General features: G+C 41.1%; 2 protein-coding genes and 2 long non-coding RNA genes across 7 annotated transcripts in view; 1 reads left to right on the top strand and 3 right to left on the bottom strand.

Moving 5' to 3' along the window:
• Positions 1–13,522, top strand: part of LOC122233793 — a 52,920-nt gene extending 39,398 nt beyond the window's left edge. For both annotated transcript variants that reach the window (XR_006211521.1, XR_006211523.1), the window contains one exon: positions 13,365–13,522. This is a non-coding gene — a long non-coding RNA (uncharacterized LOC122233793). The remainder of the gene's footprint in view (positions 1–13,364) is intronic.
• Positions 1–17,141, bottom strand: part of LOC122233789 (leucine-rich repeat-containing protein 37A2-like) — a 209,532-nt gene that overhangs the window by 121,017 nt on the left and 71,374 nt on the right. The gene's annotated exons all lie outside the window — the stretch shown is intronic.
• The window catches only part of LOC122233787 (RAD52 motif-containing protein 1-like), a 137,004-nt gene that overhangs the window by 36,271 nt on the left and 83,592 nt on the right, over positions 1–17,141 (bottom strand). For 2 of the 3 annotated variants that reach the window (XM_042967914.1, XM_042967913.1), the window contains 4 exons: positions 16,088–16,267; positions 12,901–13,023; positions 11,898–12,066; positions 10,851–10,949 (listed from right to left, as the gene is read on the bottom strand). In XM_042967914.1, the coding sequence (XP_042823848.1) occupies positions 10,851–10,949; positions 11,898–12,066; positions 12,901–13,023; positions 16,088–16,267 (571 nt within the window). Of the gene's footprint in view, positions 1–10,850; positions 10,950–11,897; positions 12,067–12,900; positions 13,024–16,087; positions 16,268–17,141 lie in introns of those variants that run through there. The other variant, XM_042967919.1, reaches the window with a different exon arrangement.
• On the bottom strand, positions 8,944–9,416 carry LOC122233801. The gene is made up of 2 exons (XR_006211534.1): positions 9,312–9,416; positions 8,944–9,118 (listed from the first exon to the last, which is right to left on the bottom strand). It is a non-coding gene; the product is annotated as an uncharacterized LOC122233801 (long non-coding RNA).

A 17,141-nucleotide genomic window follows, 5' to 3' on the forward strand; every position in this document is an offset into this window, starting at 1 on the left:
CTAGCCATCACGAGTGCCCCCTCTGAGCTCCCAGGGGAGTTCAGATAAATGCCAAATGCCATTTACCACATTGTTTTGAAAAACTGTTTAGACTTCTGTCTCCTCCACTATACTACGAATTCCCTGAGGGAGGGGAATACTGTTGTACTATTTATGTTACCACTCCTAATTCCTAGCATAGTCCCTGGCCCATAGTAAATATTCTGCTGACTCATTAATAAAAATTGTCATACTTGCAATTTAGGGAAGACTACATGATCTATTGGGTCTCATCCAGATATATGATCAGTGAAGGTTGAAAATAATTGTACCTAAAACTCTACAGGCAAAATATGCTTATTCTTTTCCTGTCTGTAAGCCTTATAGTATAGGCATTCTGTAATGTACAGGTCATGCATGATAAGGCTGCCACTTCCAGCTTCAGTCTATTTTTTAGAATTCATAGGGATTAGTGTACATTATCCTCTCTTAAAGCAAATGGCACTTCAGCTTGACCAAGTTTAATGTCCATATAAAAATCAGAAATGCTACAAATTGAGGCATATAGAAATATTTCCCATCTCTCCTTCAGGCTCTGTCTGCCATCTGCATCCTACATCCCCACTGCTAACCTGCATCCAACCACTTTCAATCTAGAAACCTCATTCTCTGTGGAATACTTGAATCGGAACTAATTATAGCAATAACTAAAATGGTCCTATGAATGCATGCACTGCACAACAAGAATACTTTTACTGGATTACTTAGCCGTGGCATGCTGGGTCTGTTAATGTGCTCTGCCTGGCTTCACTGCAGACATACTTCAGAAATTGTAAGGCTGCAGTTAAAGTAATAGAAGGCCAAAGAAACCTGAAGAGATAAAGAATCAAATTCATCTCCTTGGGAATATGTTTTAAAACAATCTTCTAATGGGAATAAGGGACTTAAGAGGTTCATTTCAGAGCAGATGTCAAACCGGAGCTGGGTCTGTTTTGTAGGTTTTGTTCACTAGTTGGCTTTCTGCTGCATCAGTTTTACTTGAGTTTAGAAAAGCAGCCTGAGACAGCACTCACAGCAAAAAGTTGTACAGGGCCTTGTGATGCTCAGGCTCCCTTTCTGTGCAGCAACCCACTGAGAAGGAAGGGATGCACCAGGCCACTGGTTCTCTCTCACTCAGTTATAAACACATGGCTCTTGCTTCCTGAAAAGCAAATGGAACTAAAAAACTTAATTCGGCATGGTGTTGCCAAAGCATAAAAGCAATCAGCTTGGTCTTTAGCTAATTCCATCAAAATAGAAGGAAACATGAAAATAAACAGGCAACAATAGGACAATGTCTCAAGACAGAGGGCATATAGCATGGCAGTTAATACTTTGGACTATGAATCAAAAGGGAGCTGTGTTTAAAGCTTAGCTCTTTGGGAGCACCTGGGTGGCTCAGTTGGTTAAGTGTCTGACTCTTGGTTTCAGCTCAGGTCATGATCTCATGGGTCATGAGTTCTAGCCCTGCATCAGGCTCTGTGCTGACAGTGCAGAGCCTGCTTGGGATTCTCAATCTCTCTCTCTCTGTCAAAATAAATAAGCTTAAAAAATATTTAACTTAGCTCATCCATTTACAGCCATATGACCCTCTCAGAGCCTTAGGGTCTCTGCCTATAAGAGAAGAATGAAGCTTTTAACCAAGCTTCAAAAAATTATATTCATCAATAAATTTAAATTGTCTTAGCCTCAGTAGTACAAGACAGCAGGTAGTATAAGAACAAGAGGGTGGATCTATTATGTCCTTCTTTATTGAATACTACAGAAGAAACTTTATATAATTGTTGGCAACTTGGCTCAATGATCAATGCAACAAACATCTAAATACGTTGCCTAGATTCTATCCACCTCTTCCTCTGACTTATCACTTCACCTTCAACAAACCTTCAGTTAATCTAGTCTATGACAGTATTTTCTACCATATACTGTAATTATAATATATTTAAAGGGATATTCCTAAACTGACAACATGTCTGTGATCTTCAAATACAAGATTCCATCATATATCAAATTACCACCAATGCTAAGCATGTAGAATGTTACAAAAAGCATTGCAACTATACAAGTTGAAGTCAGGAGCTCAAACCAAATTTAATTTAGATTTGATTTGGAAACATTCTAGTGTTATGGTTGCATGGTTTTAGAAAAATACTCATGGTTGCTTCTGGTTTGAATAGGTTGACTGGGTTAAAACTAAAACATTTCTCCATTGGTTTGTGGTTAACCAATTAATTTATTGCTTCAGAAATTGAAGTTGGTTAGCCAGCCCCAGGTTTGGGTTCCCGGTTCAATTCAGTTCAAGTTCCTAGAAAATGTATACTCAGAAAACTGAATGATTCCTAAATTACCATGTGCTAAATATCCCAACTTCCTCAAAAACCACAAGTCTCCCACAAACCGCAAACTCTCCTACTCTGGTAAGACAACAAATGTCCTAGCAAGAGGCTGCCCAGAATCCAACCCAAAGTAGAGCAGAAGGCAGGCAACACCTAGTCTGAGAGCAAAGAGGACCCCAACAGTTCAACTTACAGCAGAAGATAATCACTGTACTAAAACATGTGCCTTTCTTGGGCATTAGGAATCTTTATGTTGGCAACTCTCAACCATGATATCTGGACATAAATGTGTATCTCTTCTAGTTAGGAGGCATCTGTCAGGTAATCATTTACAAATAGTTGTTGAATTTGTTTCAAATGGACATATTAATACATGGATGTGTGCATTCATATATATAATGACTATATGTTTATGCCTTAATGAATTATTCTTAGTCACATGCATTCTGATACGTGTTCTTTGTCCAGGAGGAAAATACATGGGGCTACAGGGGGTACATATCTGGGAATGATATGTACCTGCATTTGGGCATAAACTGTATGTGGCAGCAGAAAAATTTGACAGCGGGTTCTTTGGATGGCATTCCCTTATTTCTGTTCATACCACGGGATAAACTTGGTAATGAAGACATGAGAATGTGGACATCAGACTAAGGGTTGAGGTATAGCCATAGGCATCACAGGTCTTGGATTCCCTGAAGTATTACAATGGCTATGAGACCTATTAAAGCATTGCAATAGCTGAGGCCTACATTAAAGCCAATTTGCCCTGAGAGTAACTAGCTCTAACAATATCACAGATTCCTTGATAAGATCACTTGACCTTGGTTACTGCCAATTTGCATGAGTTGAGCAATTAAGTATCAAAACCAAAACCTTCTCAATATTCCAAATTTAAATTCTGGAATGTGCAGCGGAGAGGAAATTTAGAAATCTCCTAATCTAGTGGTTTCTAAATTTAGCTAGCCACCAGAATCAGTCACAGAGGTTTATAGAAAAGATCTTTTAAATAAGAATGTCCAGTGCGGCAACCTGGAAATCTAGGACCTTAGGAAGCACCTCAGGAAATTGTGATGATCAGTCAGCTTTGGACACTACTGATCTACTCCATCCCCCTTTTTCCATTCAGAATAATGTAAGTGCAGACAACTCTTCAGTTGTAATAATCATAGTTAATATGTGTAAAGCGCCTGCTGTGAACCACTTTAACAAACCTCCCCTCCAATCTTTGTAACTACTCTTAAATCCATACTGTGAGTAAACAACTTTCTACAATCTCCTCTCTCTAGATGTTCTGCACGATTCTCATGCAGTTTATCTTTTCATATGCTTTTGATGGGCATTGTTAGGTGTCCATGTGGTGCTTCAGAAAGTCCTGCCATCTTAAGCAAAGAAGATAAAGTGATTGAATGGCATTTCTCATCAACAGCAGGTTCTCAAGGATGTTTCCTAGGACCTTTAAGGCATACATTATACTTTTCTCAGGCTTGTGGCATGTCAAACCCCATAATGATCAGGGAGATTAATGAACTCTTAGCAAATTAATATGTTCATGATTCACATGAGTATAAATTACCCAGTGAAAAGCCATGGTGCTTGATCACCAGGCACTTCCAGGACCAGGGCTCCAAGATTTCAACCTCTTCTTCCCACTTCCAACCATTTCCATGTTGGGCCAACATATGATTTAGATTGATGGGCCTACTCAGAACATTAAGATGCTTGGCTACATGACGAAGTTTTCATACACAAAATGGCTTCACTTTTATTAAAAATACCCACAATGAAACAAGTCTAACTTCAAGAAATTTTGTTGCCAGTGTGCCTGGGTGGCTCAGTTGGTTAAGCATCCGACCTTGGCTCAGGTCATGATCTCATGGTTCATGAATTTGAGCCCAGCATTGGGGTCTGTGCTTACAGCTCAGAGCCTGGAGCCTGCTTCAGATTCTGTCCCTCCCCTGCTTACATGCTCGCTCGCTCTCTCTCTCTCTCTCTCTCTCTCTCTCTCAAAAATAAATAAACATTAAAAAAATAAAAAGAAATAAAGAGAAATTTTGTTACTGATGTTTCTACTATTACTCGCTTCCAGAATTTCTAGCAACAAACACTTTGACTTTAATCAAAATCCACATAAAAAAAAAATCCACATAAATGCTTTACTTTTCAAATGATTGTCTGGCATCCTGGTAGAGAATTTACCTGTTAAGCATCGTCAGCCAAAAGGGTGAAATGAAAGAAGACAGCATCTGACAATATCCCTGGCAACACTACCACCATTTTGTGCCACAGGCCCTCAGTTTGCTTACATCATTTCTGAACTCTAATCAAAGCCTCCCAAGGGAAAGTTTTGGAAGCCTGAAAACATATCTAATCCCCTTTGAAATAGTTATTTTGGGGGGCTCCTGGGTGGCTCAGTTAGTAGAACATCCAACTTCAGCTCAGGCCGTGATCTCACGGTTCATGGGTTCAAGCCCCACGTTGAGCTCACTACTGTCAGCATGGAGCCTGCTTCAGATCCTCTGTCCCCTTCTCTCTCTCTCTCTCTCTCTCAGACTCTCTCTCTCTCTCTCTCCGCCCCTCCCCCACTCATGCTCTCTCAAAAATAAAAATGAATATTTAAAAAAATAATAATTAAAAAAATAGTTATTCTTAAGGGGGTGCCTGGCTGGCTCAGTGGAAAGAGCATGTGACTCTTGATCTTGGAGTCATGATTTTGGGCCCCCTATTGGGTGTACAGATTACTTAAGTAAAAATAAAACTTAAAAAGAAATAAGAAACAAAATTATTTTTCTAAATTGCAGAAAATTGAATGGATCATATCACAAACGAGCTATAAAAGTTAGTGCCTCCATAATAAATGCCAGCTACACTTCTTGTGATTATTTCATCTCGTTTAGCCAACTGTGTAAATGATGTTACCTAAACTAACAGATGAAACAGGAAGAAGGTATAATAGAGTCTTCTATAAGCTAAAACTTCAAGAGTCGTATTTACAGACACATGGGCATTTGGGGAACTCCAAAATCATTGGGTCTTAGCTCATTTTACAGTTTTCCAAATCCATTCACGGACATTATCATGCATGTTCCTCACAGCAATTTCCAAAGGAAGCAGTCATGCAGCAGTGAAAGAAGTGTGCTCTGAAGCAGGAAGCTTGAGTTTGAGTCCAGGTTCTTGACTTAACTAGAGGTCTGATAGTTATTTATCAATGCCATTACCTGTGAAATGTGTGTGGTGATAGCTACTTTCACTTGCTGAACAGATAAGTGAAATGAATACATAAAAATATCTAGCTCCGTTTCCAACTTCTAACTTCTTTCCATGCAAATCCCAATGGGTATTCTTTTTTATTTATTTAGAGAGAGAGAACACGAGCCGGGTGGGGGGGGGGGGGAGTGCAGAGAGAGAGAGGAGGAGGGAGAATCCCAAGCAGGCTCCATGCTGCCAGCACAGAGCCCAACCTGAGGCTCAAACTCAGGAACTTTTAGATCATGACCTGAGCTGATACCGAGAGTCCAATGCTTAACCAACCGAGCCACCCAGGAGCCCTCCACTGGGTATTTTTTCTTATCGTGACAAAATGGTTCCAAAATATAACAAGTCTCCAGGAAGAGCCAATAAAAAGTATTAAAGAAGAATAATGGAAGACTACCATGGTGGTACATGAATTACATTAATGGACTCAATTCCTCAATCCCTCTCTGCATCCACCTTTTTTGCAGTGTGACTCAGCAGTTCCTTCTAGGAAAAATGGAATGTGTTTCCCTGCACCTCAAGTCTAAGTTCAGTCCTGTGAATTGTTTTGGCCAATGAGATGTTAGCAAACTTGCTGCAAGCAGAGATTTATAAAAGTGCTTTTGCATTTGCTTCCTGTCTGCCCTCTGCACCTCACCATGGAACATGTCTGGGCTAGCTGGCTGGTGGTTAAAAGATATGTAGCCCAATTGCATGCATTTCCTTAGACCATGAGCCAGCAGACCACCAGACTTAAGAACGAGCCTAACTAAAGCCAGAAAAACTTCCCAGCTTAGCCCAGCCTAAATTACAAGCTGCAAATGCAAGAGCTAAATAAACATTTATTGCTTTAAGCTGTATTTTCTCAGTGGGGTTTTTATAAGAAAATTAAGCCCTATAGAAAAAAATATTTGAGTGACTATTTTCTCAATTCTCCCAAATGGTACATAGTTAATTCATTACATATAATAAATGTCTTAGGGTATTAAGACTTAATTATCTTCTGGAACCCTGCTAAGAAGGGATGTTTTATGCCATTGCACTTTGGATGGTTGTCATATAGCATAATTGTAACAACAGATAACTAATACAACCATACATGCTTTATAAAGTCATCATTCTTAAAATAATGTGTCACCAAAATGACAGAGTAATGGACCAAAATTAAATATCAAAAAGTCTGAAATCTATAAAAAATACAAAATAAAAGTGACATTTTAAGAAAGAAATGGAGCATTCATTGTGACAAGTGGCTACTATATGCAGAACAAAAACCTAACTCCTTGACATCTTGCCTTCAAATACACTCCATATTGTTAAAAAGAGTATTTGTTTGAAGAAAAAGCTGTATTATAAAAAAAAAAGGTAACAGTTCACATCATCTTCTATTGATAAAGGCCTTTTTAAGCATGATTACCAGTAAAGGAAACAATAATAGAATGATTGATAGATCTATGTGAAACTTTTAAACATCACTGTATGTTTAAAAATCAAAAATATTAACTCTGACACAAAATTTTCATATTTCAACAAATAGTTAAAAGGAAAACAACAATTAAATTGGTAATTGCTATTACTTATATATGTGTTTTCATAGCAAAAACTTATTGAGCTTCTTCTATATGCCAGAACTGTGTATTTGGAGCTTAAATAGAAAGCAGGGGGGAAAAAAAGAAGGAAAGAAAGCAGAAAGAAGCACAACCCCTATTCACACAGCACTTAAAGTTTAGTGAAGAAGCCAGAATAGAAGCCAGTAAATAAGTACAGGAGAGCATTCCAGTAAGAGGAAACTGCATGGCAAAGGCCCTGTGGTGGGAGGGACTTTAGTGCATTTCAGAAACTGAAATAAGGCCAAAGCAGCAAGAACACAGCAAACAAATGAGAGACTGGCTCAAAAAGAACTAAAGAGGAAAACAGGGGCCAGAAGTTGCAAAGCCTTATAAGGCCTCAGGAAGACATTTGATGTTTACCCTAAGAAAGTTACTTCAAGTGAATGGTTTTAATTGGGTGGGTGACATGATCATGTTTGTGCTTTGACTTTCTGACTATAGACAAGATAATTTATTCAAACATGTGAAGTTAGTGAGTTACTGTATTAACACAGGCAAGAAGCTCTAGGAATTTGGCCCAGAGGGATGGTAATGAAGATACTGACAAGTGAATGGATTCAAAGATACTTTAATGATTAAACACACACACACACACACAAGCTTGGTGATGGGAAGGATTAAGGGAGTGACGGAAAGATAATATTCTATTATGCCAAAATGTGATAATGGCATTCACCAGGCAAGTTAAAATCCGTAGAAAACCAGGTGGGGAAGAGACGGATCATGAGCTTTATCTTAAATATTAAACATATTAAGGCTGAATTGTCTCTGACACATTCATGTAGAAGTGAAGTAAGAGGTTCAGTATAGAGTAGAGGTAGGAGCTAGAGAAAGAAATTTGGATCTCATCAGCATTTAGCGGATAGCTGAAGCTACAAACATGGATATTTGAAGCTGTGGGAAAGCTTCTCAAAGCAGAGATCGAAGATAAGTATCCCTAAGACTTAGCCTTTAGAAGTTCCCAAGATTGACGGCCAGCTGGAGAAGAACAAAGACTTGCGAAAGCATGAGGCGAGCATGAAAGGAGAAAAGCCCAGGGTGGGGAGGAGTAAAATCACCAAGGCCAGCAGAAGAGAAAACTTCAAGAAGTAGTGGTCACCAATGTCCAACTCGGTGGAAAGGCCAAGTCAGACAAGGACCTGACAAGGTGGTATCCTGAGCAAGAGTTGCCAAATGCATTCAGAGGTGGGAAAATGAAGACATCAAGGACAGTCCTCCCCGCGAACCCACGGGGGATACCTTCCAAGACTCCTCGTGGATGCTTAAAACCAAGGAGAGTACCAAAATTTATATATCCTATGGCTTTTTCTATACATACCTATAATGAAGTTTAATTATAAATTCGGCACAGTAAAAGATTAACAACGATAATGATAAAACAGAACAATTATACCAATATACTGTAATAAAAGTTCTGTGAATGTGATCCCTCTCTTTCTCTCAAAATATTACACTGTAGGGGCACCTGGGTGGCTCAGTCGGTTAAGCGCCCCACTTCGCTCAGGTCGTGATCTCACGGTTCATGGGTTCCAGCCCTGAGTCTCTGTGCTGACGGCTCAGAGCCTGGAACATGCTTTGGATTCTGTCTCCCTCTCTCTCTGCCCCTCCCCCGCTCGCTCGCGCGCTCGCTCGCGCGCTCGCTCTCTCTCCCTCTCTCTCTCTCTCAAAAATAAATAAACATTTTTTTTAATTTAAATACTGTCATCTTTACAAAGTATCTTAAAAAAGATATTACCCAGTACTCACCCTTCTTGTGACGTTGTGAGATGTGAAACTGCCTACGTAATGGGATGAAGAGAGGTGAGTGACGCAGGCGCTGTGACGCAGCTAGTCTACTATTCACCTTCTGATGATTCGTCAGGATCATCTGCTTCCTCCCCGCGGTTTGCCGTGGGGAAAATGAAATCACAGATAGCGAAACTGCGGATAAGAGGGGAACTACTATATAGGCAACTCTTGTCAGAAAATAGGTTGCAGAACAGAAGGATTATCGAGGGATGTGAATAATCTTTCCCTGCTTTCTTCCTTTTTGAATCTGCCATATTTTTTGTTATTAACAGAATTTTAAGTTTATTTATTTTTCATTTACACCCAACGTGGGCCTCAAACTCACAATCTGGAGATCAGGAGTCACATGCTCTTTCACCTGAGCCTCCGGCGCCCCCTACAAAATGTTAAAGGTTATTAATATCGTCAAATTCAGTACTCCAAAATTTTGTCGGTAAGTATAAAATGGATAATAGTTTAAAATATATGGGCGATTTACATACTAAGTGGTATATATTAGTCCTCATCATTAAGGTTTGTAAGAAATAGAAGTAAAAAGTAAATGTAATTTAAAAATCAAAAGTAAGTAATGTATGGAAAGTTCTTACTTCCCTGGCTGACACAAATAGACATTTTCTTCCCTTTTCTCTTTATATGAATAATACTACAGTCTAAGACAATTGAAAGATTTTGTGCAATTGAAACTGAGCATTCTGCTTTATCAATGTTAATCTTCATTGGACAAATTCTACTTATTTCATCTCTTTCTTATTCTGTTAGTACATATATACTTCCATTATAATTAAGTTGATATAGGTTTAATAAGCAAACAAATATTTCACAAAAATACCATCCAGTATTTTTGGTTGTGGTGTTTTTTAAAAAAGATAGGGCACAATCTATGCATATACACATATTATAAGTAAAGAAATGGGTACACAAACATGTTTAACTTGTTTAAGATCAAAATTATTTGATTAGGGGCGCCGGGGTGGCTCAGTGGGTTGAGTGTCAGACTCTGAATTTCAGCTCAGGTCTTAATCTCGCGGTTGGTGACTTCCAGCCCCACAAGGGGCAGGCTCTGATTCCAAAAACATAATCTTATAAATTCTCCAACAGGAAAACGATGATAACAAGTGAACATATTTTCTCTGCTTACCATGTTTCAGGGATAGTTTTAAACTTTTCCATCATCTCATTTGCTCTTACAATTCATCCCCCATGAGGTGAGTTGAATTATTACCTTTACTTGGCAGATAGAGAAATTGCAGCTTAGAGAGATTACATACTTCAAATCTGACTATAAAACCTAAAACTGCATAAGAAATCTAGGAGACAGAGCTAAGATTCAACACCAGATGTCTAAAGCTTCAAAGTTTATTTTTTTTATTATTTATTTTGAGAGAGAGAGCACATGGCATGTGAGAATCAGGGAGAGGCAGAGAGAGAGGTAGGGAAAGAATCCCAAGCGAGCTCCACGCTGTCAGCACAGAGCCCGACACGGGGCTCAATCTCACACATCGTGAGATCATGACCTGAGCTGAAATCAACAGTTGGACGCCTAACTGACTGAGCCACACAGGTGCCCCCAAAGCTTACACTCACAATAGTATTCTGTGTTATGAGCAAACAATCAAGAAAGAAGACTGGGTCAAACACTTTCTGTGTGGACAGAGGTAAGTCACTGTATATCTATATACTGGGGACAAAAATATTTGTGGTCATTTTTCTCACAGATGCCACAAAGAACAAATTTGACACTACCGCTTTGAAAGCATTTGGTGAATAAAAGAATATGAAGTGTTTTCATCCAATTAACTTTTCAAAATGAGTTTATTTGCTCGTTGAAACTGATGTACTGTAAGGACAATCAAATAAGTCTTACCTAAAATCACAATCAACAGCTTCTGGAATGCATCTGACACAGCCTTCTGAATAGCAAGCTTCTGGGTTGTCCTCCTTTTCATAAGAAATGATAATGGCCCTGCATCCAACCAAAACAAATGGATTTAACATGCCTATCTGAATGATAACTGATTTGGGGGTTATATGTGTAAAAGTGAAAATACATCCATGATTCGTAGTTCATTATCTTAGCAAGTAAGGGCAGGCACAACACAAGGTTGAATGACTCTGCTGTAGGTATATCCTGGCAGGGCACATTTTTACTGCCCTGATCTACTCCAGAAGTTTCGGAAGTACCAAAAGGGAGACACAAGCCAAGAAAGTGGCACAGATCTCACATCGCTCGTAGATTTCAAATGGACAAGCTGAAACTATAGTTTCAGACCCTACTGCAGACCCTACTCTCCTGTGCATCAAGGGCTGGAGTCACATGGGGAGAAGGGTTCGGTGGTAGTGCACGTGACCGCCTGGTCTCTTCCCGGGCATCACCCAAGGGAGCCTTACTCCCTTAGCCTTGCTAACAGCCCTGCCCCTCCCTGAAAACCCTAAGCCTAAGTGCTGTAGACACTGGGAAAAAACACAGTACCAATGGGAATACCTTTTCTAGGCATCTGTATTTGACTCTTTACACTCCAGCCCTTTTATAGGAGGCAAAGGACTCAACATCTACCCAAGAGTTTGTTTAAATCTTTAGATGATTACTTTGCTGGGATAACTGCAGGCTGCAAGAGATATGTATTTGAAGGACTATTTTAGCACAAGGCGAATTCTTAACCAAAAATGGGAAAAACATTACTTCCCTCCTCCTAAACTTCTTGGCAGAAAGTCAGCTTTAGAATTTTAAAGTTAAAGGTTCCTTCAGGTATTGCCTGAGATAAAAGCCTGTACTGTAGGCCAGAAAAACTCTGCCTAGGGCTTTAGGAGCTTAGCAAAGGGGAGGGCTGGATGATGTATCTGAAAAGATGAGTTTTTAGAAAGAAAGAGGGATTCTGCCTCCCCTCCACCCCCACCCCCACTGTAAACAGACCTTCCTCCAGGTCATCCAAAGTCTCCTCGGCCATGCCAGCTCCGGGACTCCGGCACTCATAGGATGGCAACACCACCTCTAAAGCACAGAAGAATTTCAGGCTCTGCTTCTGAAGTGGTGGCACAGTATCTTCATTTGCCCTTTCTTCAAGGTCAGAAAGATCCTGAAGCTGTTAGGATTTTATTATTATTATTTTTTTATGTTTATTTTTGACAGAGAGAGAGAGAGAGAGAGAGAGAGAGAGAGTATGAGCAGGGGAGGGGCAGAGAGAGAGAGGGAGACACAGAATCCGAAACAGGCTCCAGGCTCTGAGCTGCCAGCACAGAGCCCCACGTGGGGCTCGAACTCACAGACCGTGAGATCATGACCTGAGCCGAAGTCGGACGCTCAACTGACTGAGCCACCCAGGCACCCCGAGCTGTTAGGATTTTAAATGGAAGGTCCTTCCTTGGATCTGAATGTAAGCTTCAAGATGTTTTGTTATTAAAAACAAAACCGGCGGCGCCTGGGTGGCTCAGTTGGTTAAACTTCCGACTTCGGCTCATGTCGTGATCTCACTGTTCATGGGTTCGGGACCCGCGTCGAGCTCTGTGCTGACAGCTCAGAGCTTGGAGCCTGCTTCCGATTCTGTCTCTCCCTCTCTTTCTGCCCCTCCCCCGCTTGCAATCTGCCTCTCTCTCTAAAAAAAAAAAAAAAAAAAAATGCAACTAAACTCCAGCAATCCCAGCCCACAATGGAGATATCCTATAGCTTCAAAATCAAGTAAGACTTACAAATGGATGAAGACAATTGGTTTTTATTATACACCATACAAATACTGGAGAAGATTATGGACACCACCACCCAAGTTACTGAGATTATTATGAATTCTTGGTGGCAGGCTCAGGTACTTCCAGTTAGAGCCCTCTCACATCTCCCCACAACCCAGTTTTCTCCTCTCTGAAGTCCAGAATTTCAGTGTTGAAATGATTCTAATTAGTCAGAGAAAATCTATAAAGTTTACCTTGATGATCCTTTTTGACCATCCATTGAAACCAAAGTAATAATTTGCCAGTTCTTGGCACTGGGAGCTGTTGAGGGCAAGGGCCTGATGTTGAACCGCCTTATGTTTGGTGCCAAGACGAACCTAAAGACATAAGAAATAGACCTGAAAATATCATAACCTGACACAGAGGCTTCCTTTAGATACACCTGAGATTTATCAATACCTATTTCATAGAGAGGTTGTGAAGCTCAAACTGGAAACATTTTAAGAAATCAGCTCCTAATAAACCCTAAATAAATGCTAGGTACTATTTTTACGCTATAGACTTTGATGCATCATTTCCAGGGCCCTTGATTAATCGGCTTTCCGTGATCTCTGATATTGAAAGTGATGACGAAAGCAACTAAGGAAGCCCTCTGGAAGCAAATTATAGGGCTGTAGGTAAGCGAGGGAAGGAAACTTTTTGCTGTCTCATCCCGTAGCTCCTGTTTGAGAATATGACCTCAAGAGCAGATAACATGGACCTGAGTAGGACCTGAATCAGCAGCACCCACCCCCCGCAAGTTACTAACCCCCGTTAGAAGAAGGAATATACATACTTCTGTAAATTTTATAAGCAAATAAAACAATAAGAGGTTCATTTGCCTTAATAAGCTTCTTTGAGAATGCAAATACCTCCAGTGTTAACTCTCTAAATAACTTACACGCTACAGTGTATTTCTTACATCCTCTAGTTCTTTTTTAAATGTCTATTTCAAGTGGGGTGTAGTATATTCGTATATTCGTAAAAATTCAAATAATTCAAATAAAGTCAAAGTATTATTAACTCTTTATTGATTTGTTTGTGCAACGTCCTCTATCACTAGTTTATCAGTTCCTTAAGTGCTTGAAGGAACCATATTTTATTCTTTTCTCATTCCTAGAATCAAGCACAGGTCTATGGATTAAGTGAATGAATGAGTAGATGAAAAAGTGAAATTACTTTCTCCAACTGAAGCTGCCTGCTAGGAAGGAGAAATGAAGATGAACTTTTAAATGTTGAGTGCTACAGCACAGGCTAGTGGTGAGGCAGAGTGGAGCTGTTCTGGACAACCAGGAAGCTGCAGAAGGGCCTCGAGCCCCTGAGTGGTAGAGACAGTTGTCACCTTAGATAACCTTGCCACAGTTCTTGCTGGCGACCGTTTTCCTTCATGCTACTGAAAAAAAGCTCTCAGATGCCTTAGGCCTTTCCTTGATTTTACTGTAAGATGTTATTCTTGGGGCGTCTGGGTGGCTCAGTCTGTTGGGCATCCGACTGCAGCTCAGGTCATGATTCTCACAGTTTGTGAGTTCGAGCCCCGTGTCAGGCTCTGTGCTGACAACTCACAGCCTGGAGTCTGCTTCCGATTAGGTGTCTCCCTCTCTCTCTGCCCCTCACCCGCTCATGCTTTGACTCTGTCTCTCAAAAATAAACATTAGGGGCGCCTGGGTGGCTTGGTCGGTTAAGCGTCCGACTTCGGCTCAGATCATGATCTCACGGCCTGTGAGTTCGAGCCCCGCGTCAGGCTCTGTGCTGACAGCTCAGGGCCTGGAGCCCGTTTCAGATTCTGTGTCTCCCTCTCTCTCTCTGCCCCTCCCCTGTTCATGCTCTGTCTCTCTCTGTCTCAAAAATAAATAAATGTTAAAAAAAAATTTTTTTAAATAAACATTAAAAAAATTTTTTTAATATGTTCTTTTTAAATATGTATTTATAAAAGGTAAACAAACAAACAAAAACAACCAGAAACTATGTGTACTTACCAAAGTATAAAGGAACACATAAGTAAATTGGGCAACAATTTCAGTAGGCGGCGGGGTGGGGGTGGTGGTGGTGGTGGTGGTAACCCAAGGCTCTGTGTTAAATAAATAAAGAAATTTAATATGAATGCTCTCTCCTGTCAGCTATATATTGACTTTGGGCTTTATGCTGTGAAATCTCAAAATCCATTTGTGAAATGGTCTTAATGTCCAATGAGACAAAAACACCTCATTACTCACAACTGATACAAAGTAATTATTTCATAATCTGTGATAGCTGAGTGGCTGGGTGACATCTTCACAGGCTAGAAGCTTGCAAGCTCAGGAATGCCTGACAGGTGATCATTTCAATCATAGGGAGTGGAGCCAGGATTGAAGACAGTGTTGAACAAGTGGAGACAGTATACTCAGACATTTGAGGATTCTTAGATTCGATCCAGATTAAATCAGTAAGGAAGGGCATATGGGTAAGAATAGGCAGTCGAGTCCGTAGGAAGTAGCTAGATTAAGAAGCCAGTTAGACAAAGCTGATGAAAACATACAATTATAAAGTGAAAGGTTTGGCAATCTAAGCCTCACTCAACTTATTCAAAGGAATTGACATGGCCCTTGATAAGGACATGGTGATTGAATTGAGGCACATAATGAAATATAATTCTGGGGCTCTGGGAAAGCAAAATGGACAGCATGTTGGTATGGAATAAAGTTTCTGTGGTGTATTAAAGAATGTTTTAACCATTTTCCCGGGAGTTGAAGGGAGTTCTGAATAGGCAGCTTGAGAGTGATGACGACGATAATGACGATGAAGCATCCTTTATAATACAACTGATGAGAGAGTTTGTCATTTTATATCCACATAATAGAGGGGGGCCTGGGTGGCTCAGTCGGTTAAGCGTCCAACTTCAGCTCAGGTCATGATCTCAGGATTCATGAGTTCGAGCCCCACATCGGGTTCTGAGCTGACAGCTCAAAGCCTAGAAGTCTGCTTCTGATTCTGTGTCTCCCTCTTTCTCTTCCCCTTCCCTGCTCATGCCCTGTTTCTCAAAACTGAATAAAAACGTTATTAAAATTTTTTTTAATCCCCATAATAGTAAACAGAAACAAGACTTCTTGTGAAGCTTTGTTAAATTAAGGGGCACCAAAAAATGACACAGGGTTGAACATCAGTAAGTTTGGGCTTGACCTCTCCCTTCCAGTTACCGTCATGAACCTTAAGTAAGTCACTTAACTATCCTGAGTTCGAGTTTCTTCATCTGAAAACAAAACAAACATAACAAAACAACCAAAAAACCCAGGGAAACCGGAGGATCAGTGTAGCAATGCATCTAAAAGCATTCTGTAAACCACAGTGGTATACCAACGCTGGTCTATTATTGCTGAATTCAACACTTCGTCCCAGTGGTGTTAGGAATTTCCTACTTGGACCCACCTTCACTGGAGAATTCTGAAAAAGCTGCTTCTGGTCGCATGCCTTTTGGGCTCTGTGAGCATCCCTTGCTGAGTAAAACTTGATGATGGCGTAGAAACCAGGACGGGCCACTGCAGCGTTCGGGAAGACTCGGACCGAATACAGAAGGCCAAACTGGGAGAATACTGCGAACAGAGAATGCTGTGGGGTGGTCCCACGCCAAGTAAGTGCATGAAATTTCACGCCCAGCAAACAAAACTGCCTTCTATTCCCTAAGCCCTCCTGCACACGCAACCCAAAGCACTTCTCGTTTCGTTGAAAAGATTTCCCTTTGAAATCCCGGGATTCGAGAAGCATTAGAAGGCAACATGTGCCGGCTGTTGAGAGTTACCTCTCAAAAATCTGTCGGGGCTGAGACTGCAAAGCTCCCCTCTAGAACTAAGATTCCTCTCGGCGGAGACTACAAGGCGCGCGAGGTGCTCAAGGCCAGACTCAGACTCCCAGTCACGGGGAGGTGGGGGTGTCTCCCTCCCTCCCTCCCTCCCTCCCTCCTGGCCCGGCTCACATGCAAGGCCTCGGCCGTGGGTCCAGAACTCAGCTCCCACACCAGCAAGGTTTTGTCACTCTCGGTGGGAACCGTAAAAGAGACCAATTCCGCCATCCTACCACCAAGGAGCAGGCGCGACTAAGGTTTGAGTGGCACGGCGCCTGCGCAAGGCGCGCCCGCGCGTTTTAAAAAGGGGCTGGGACGAGGGGCGGGGCCAGCTCGCCGCGGGGTGGGGCGGGGGCTGTCCCCCGGACCTCTCCTTCGCCCCTCCCGCTCTGGGGCGGGTCTCTGCCTCTACTTCCCCTCCCGCAGCTCCATTGTCTCAATGTCGTAGAATTTAGTGCTTCTAGTCAAGTGTATTTAAAAAAAAATTTTTTTTTTAATATTTATTTATTTTTGAGAGACAGAGTGCAAGCAGCGGAGAATCAGACACACACACACACACACACACACACACACACACAGAATCCGAAGCAGGCTCCAGACTGTCAGCACAGAGCCCCAAGCAGGGCTCAAACTCACAAACTG

Source organism: Panthera tigris, chromosome E1, assembly GCF_018350195.1.
Source record: "Panthera tigris isolate Pti1 chromosome E1, P.tigris_Pti1_mat1.1, whole genome shotgun sequence".
Classification (NCBI taxonomy): domain Eukaryota; kingdom Metazoa; phylum Chordata; class Mammalia; order Carnivora; family Felidae; genus Panthera; species Panthera tigris.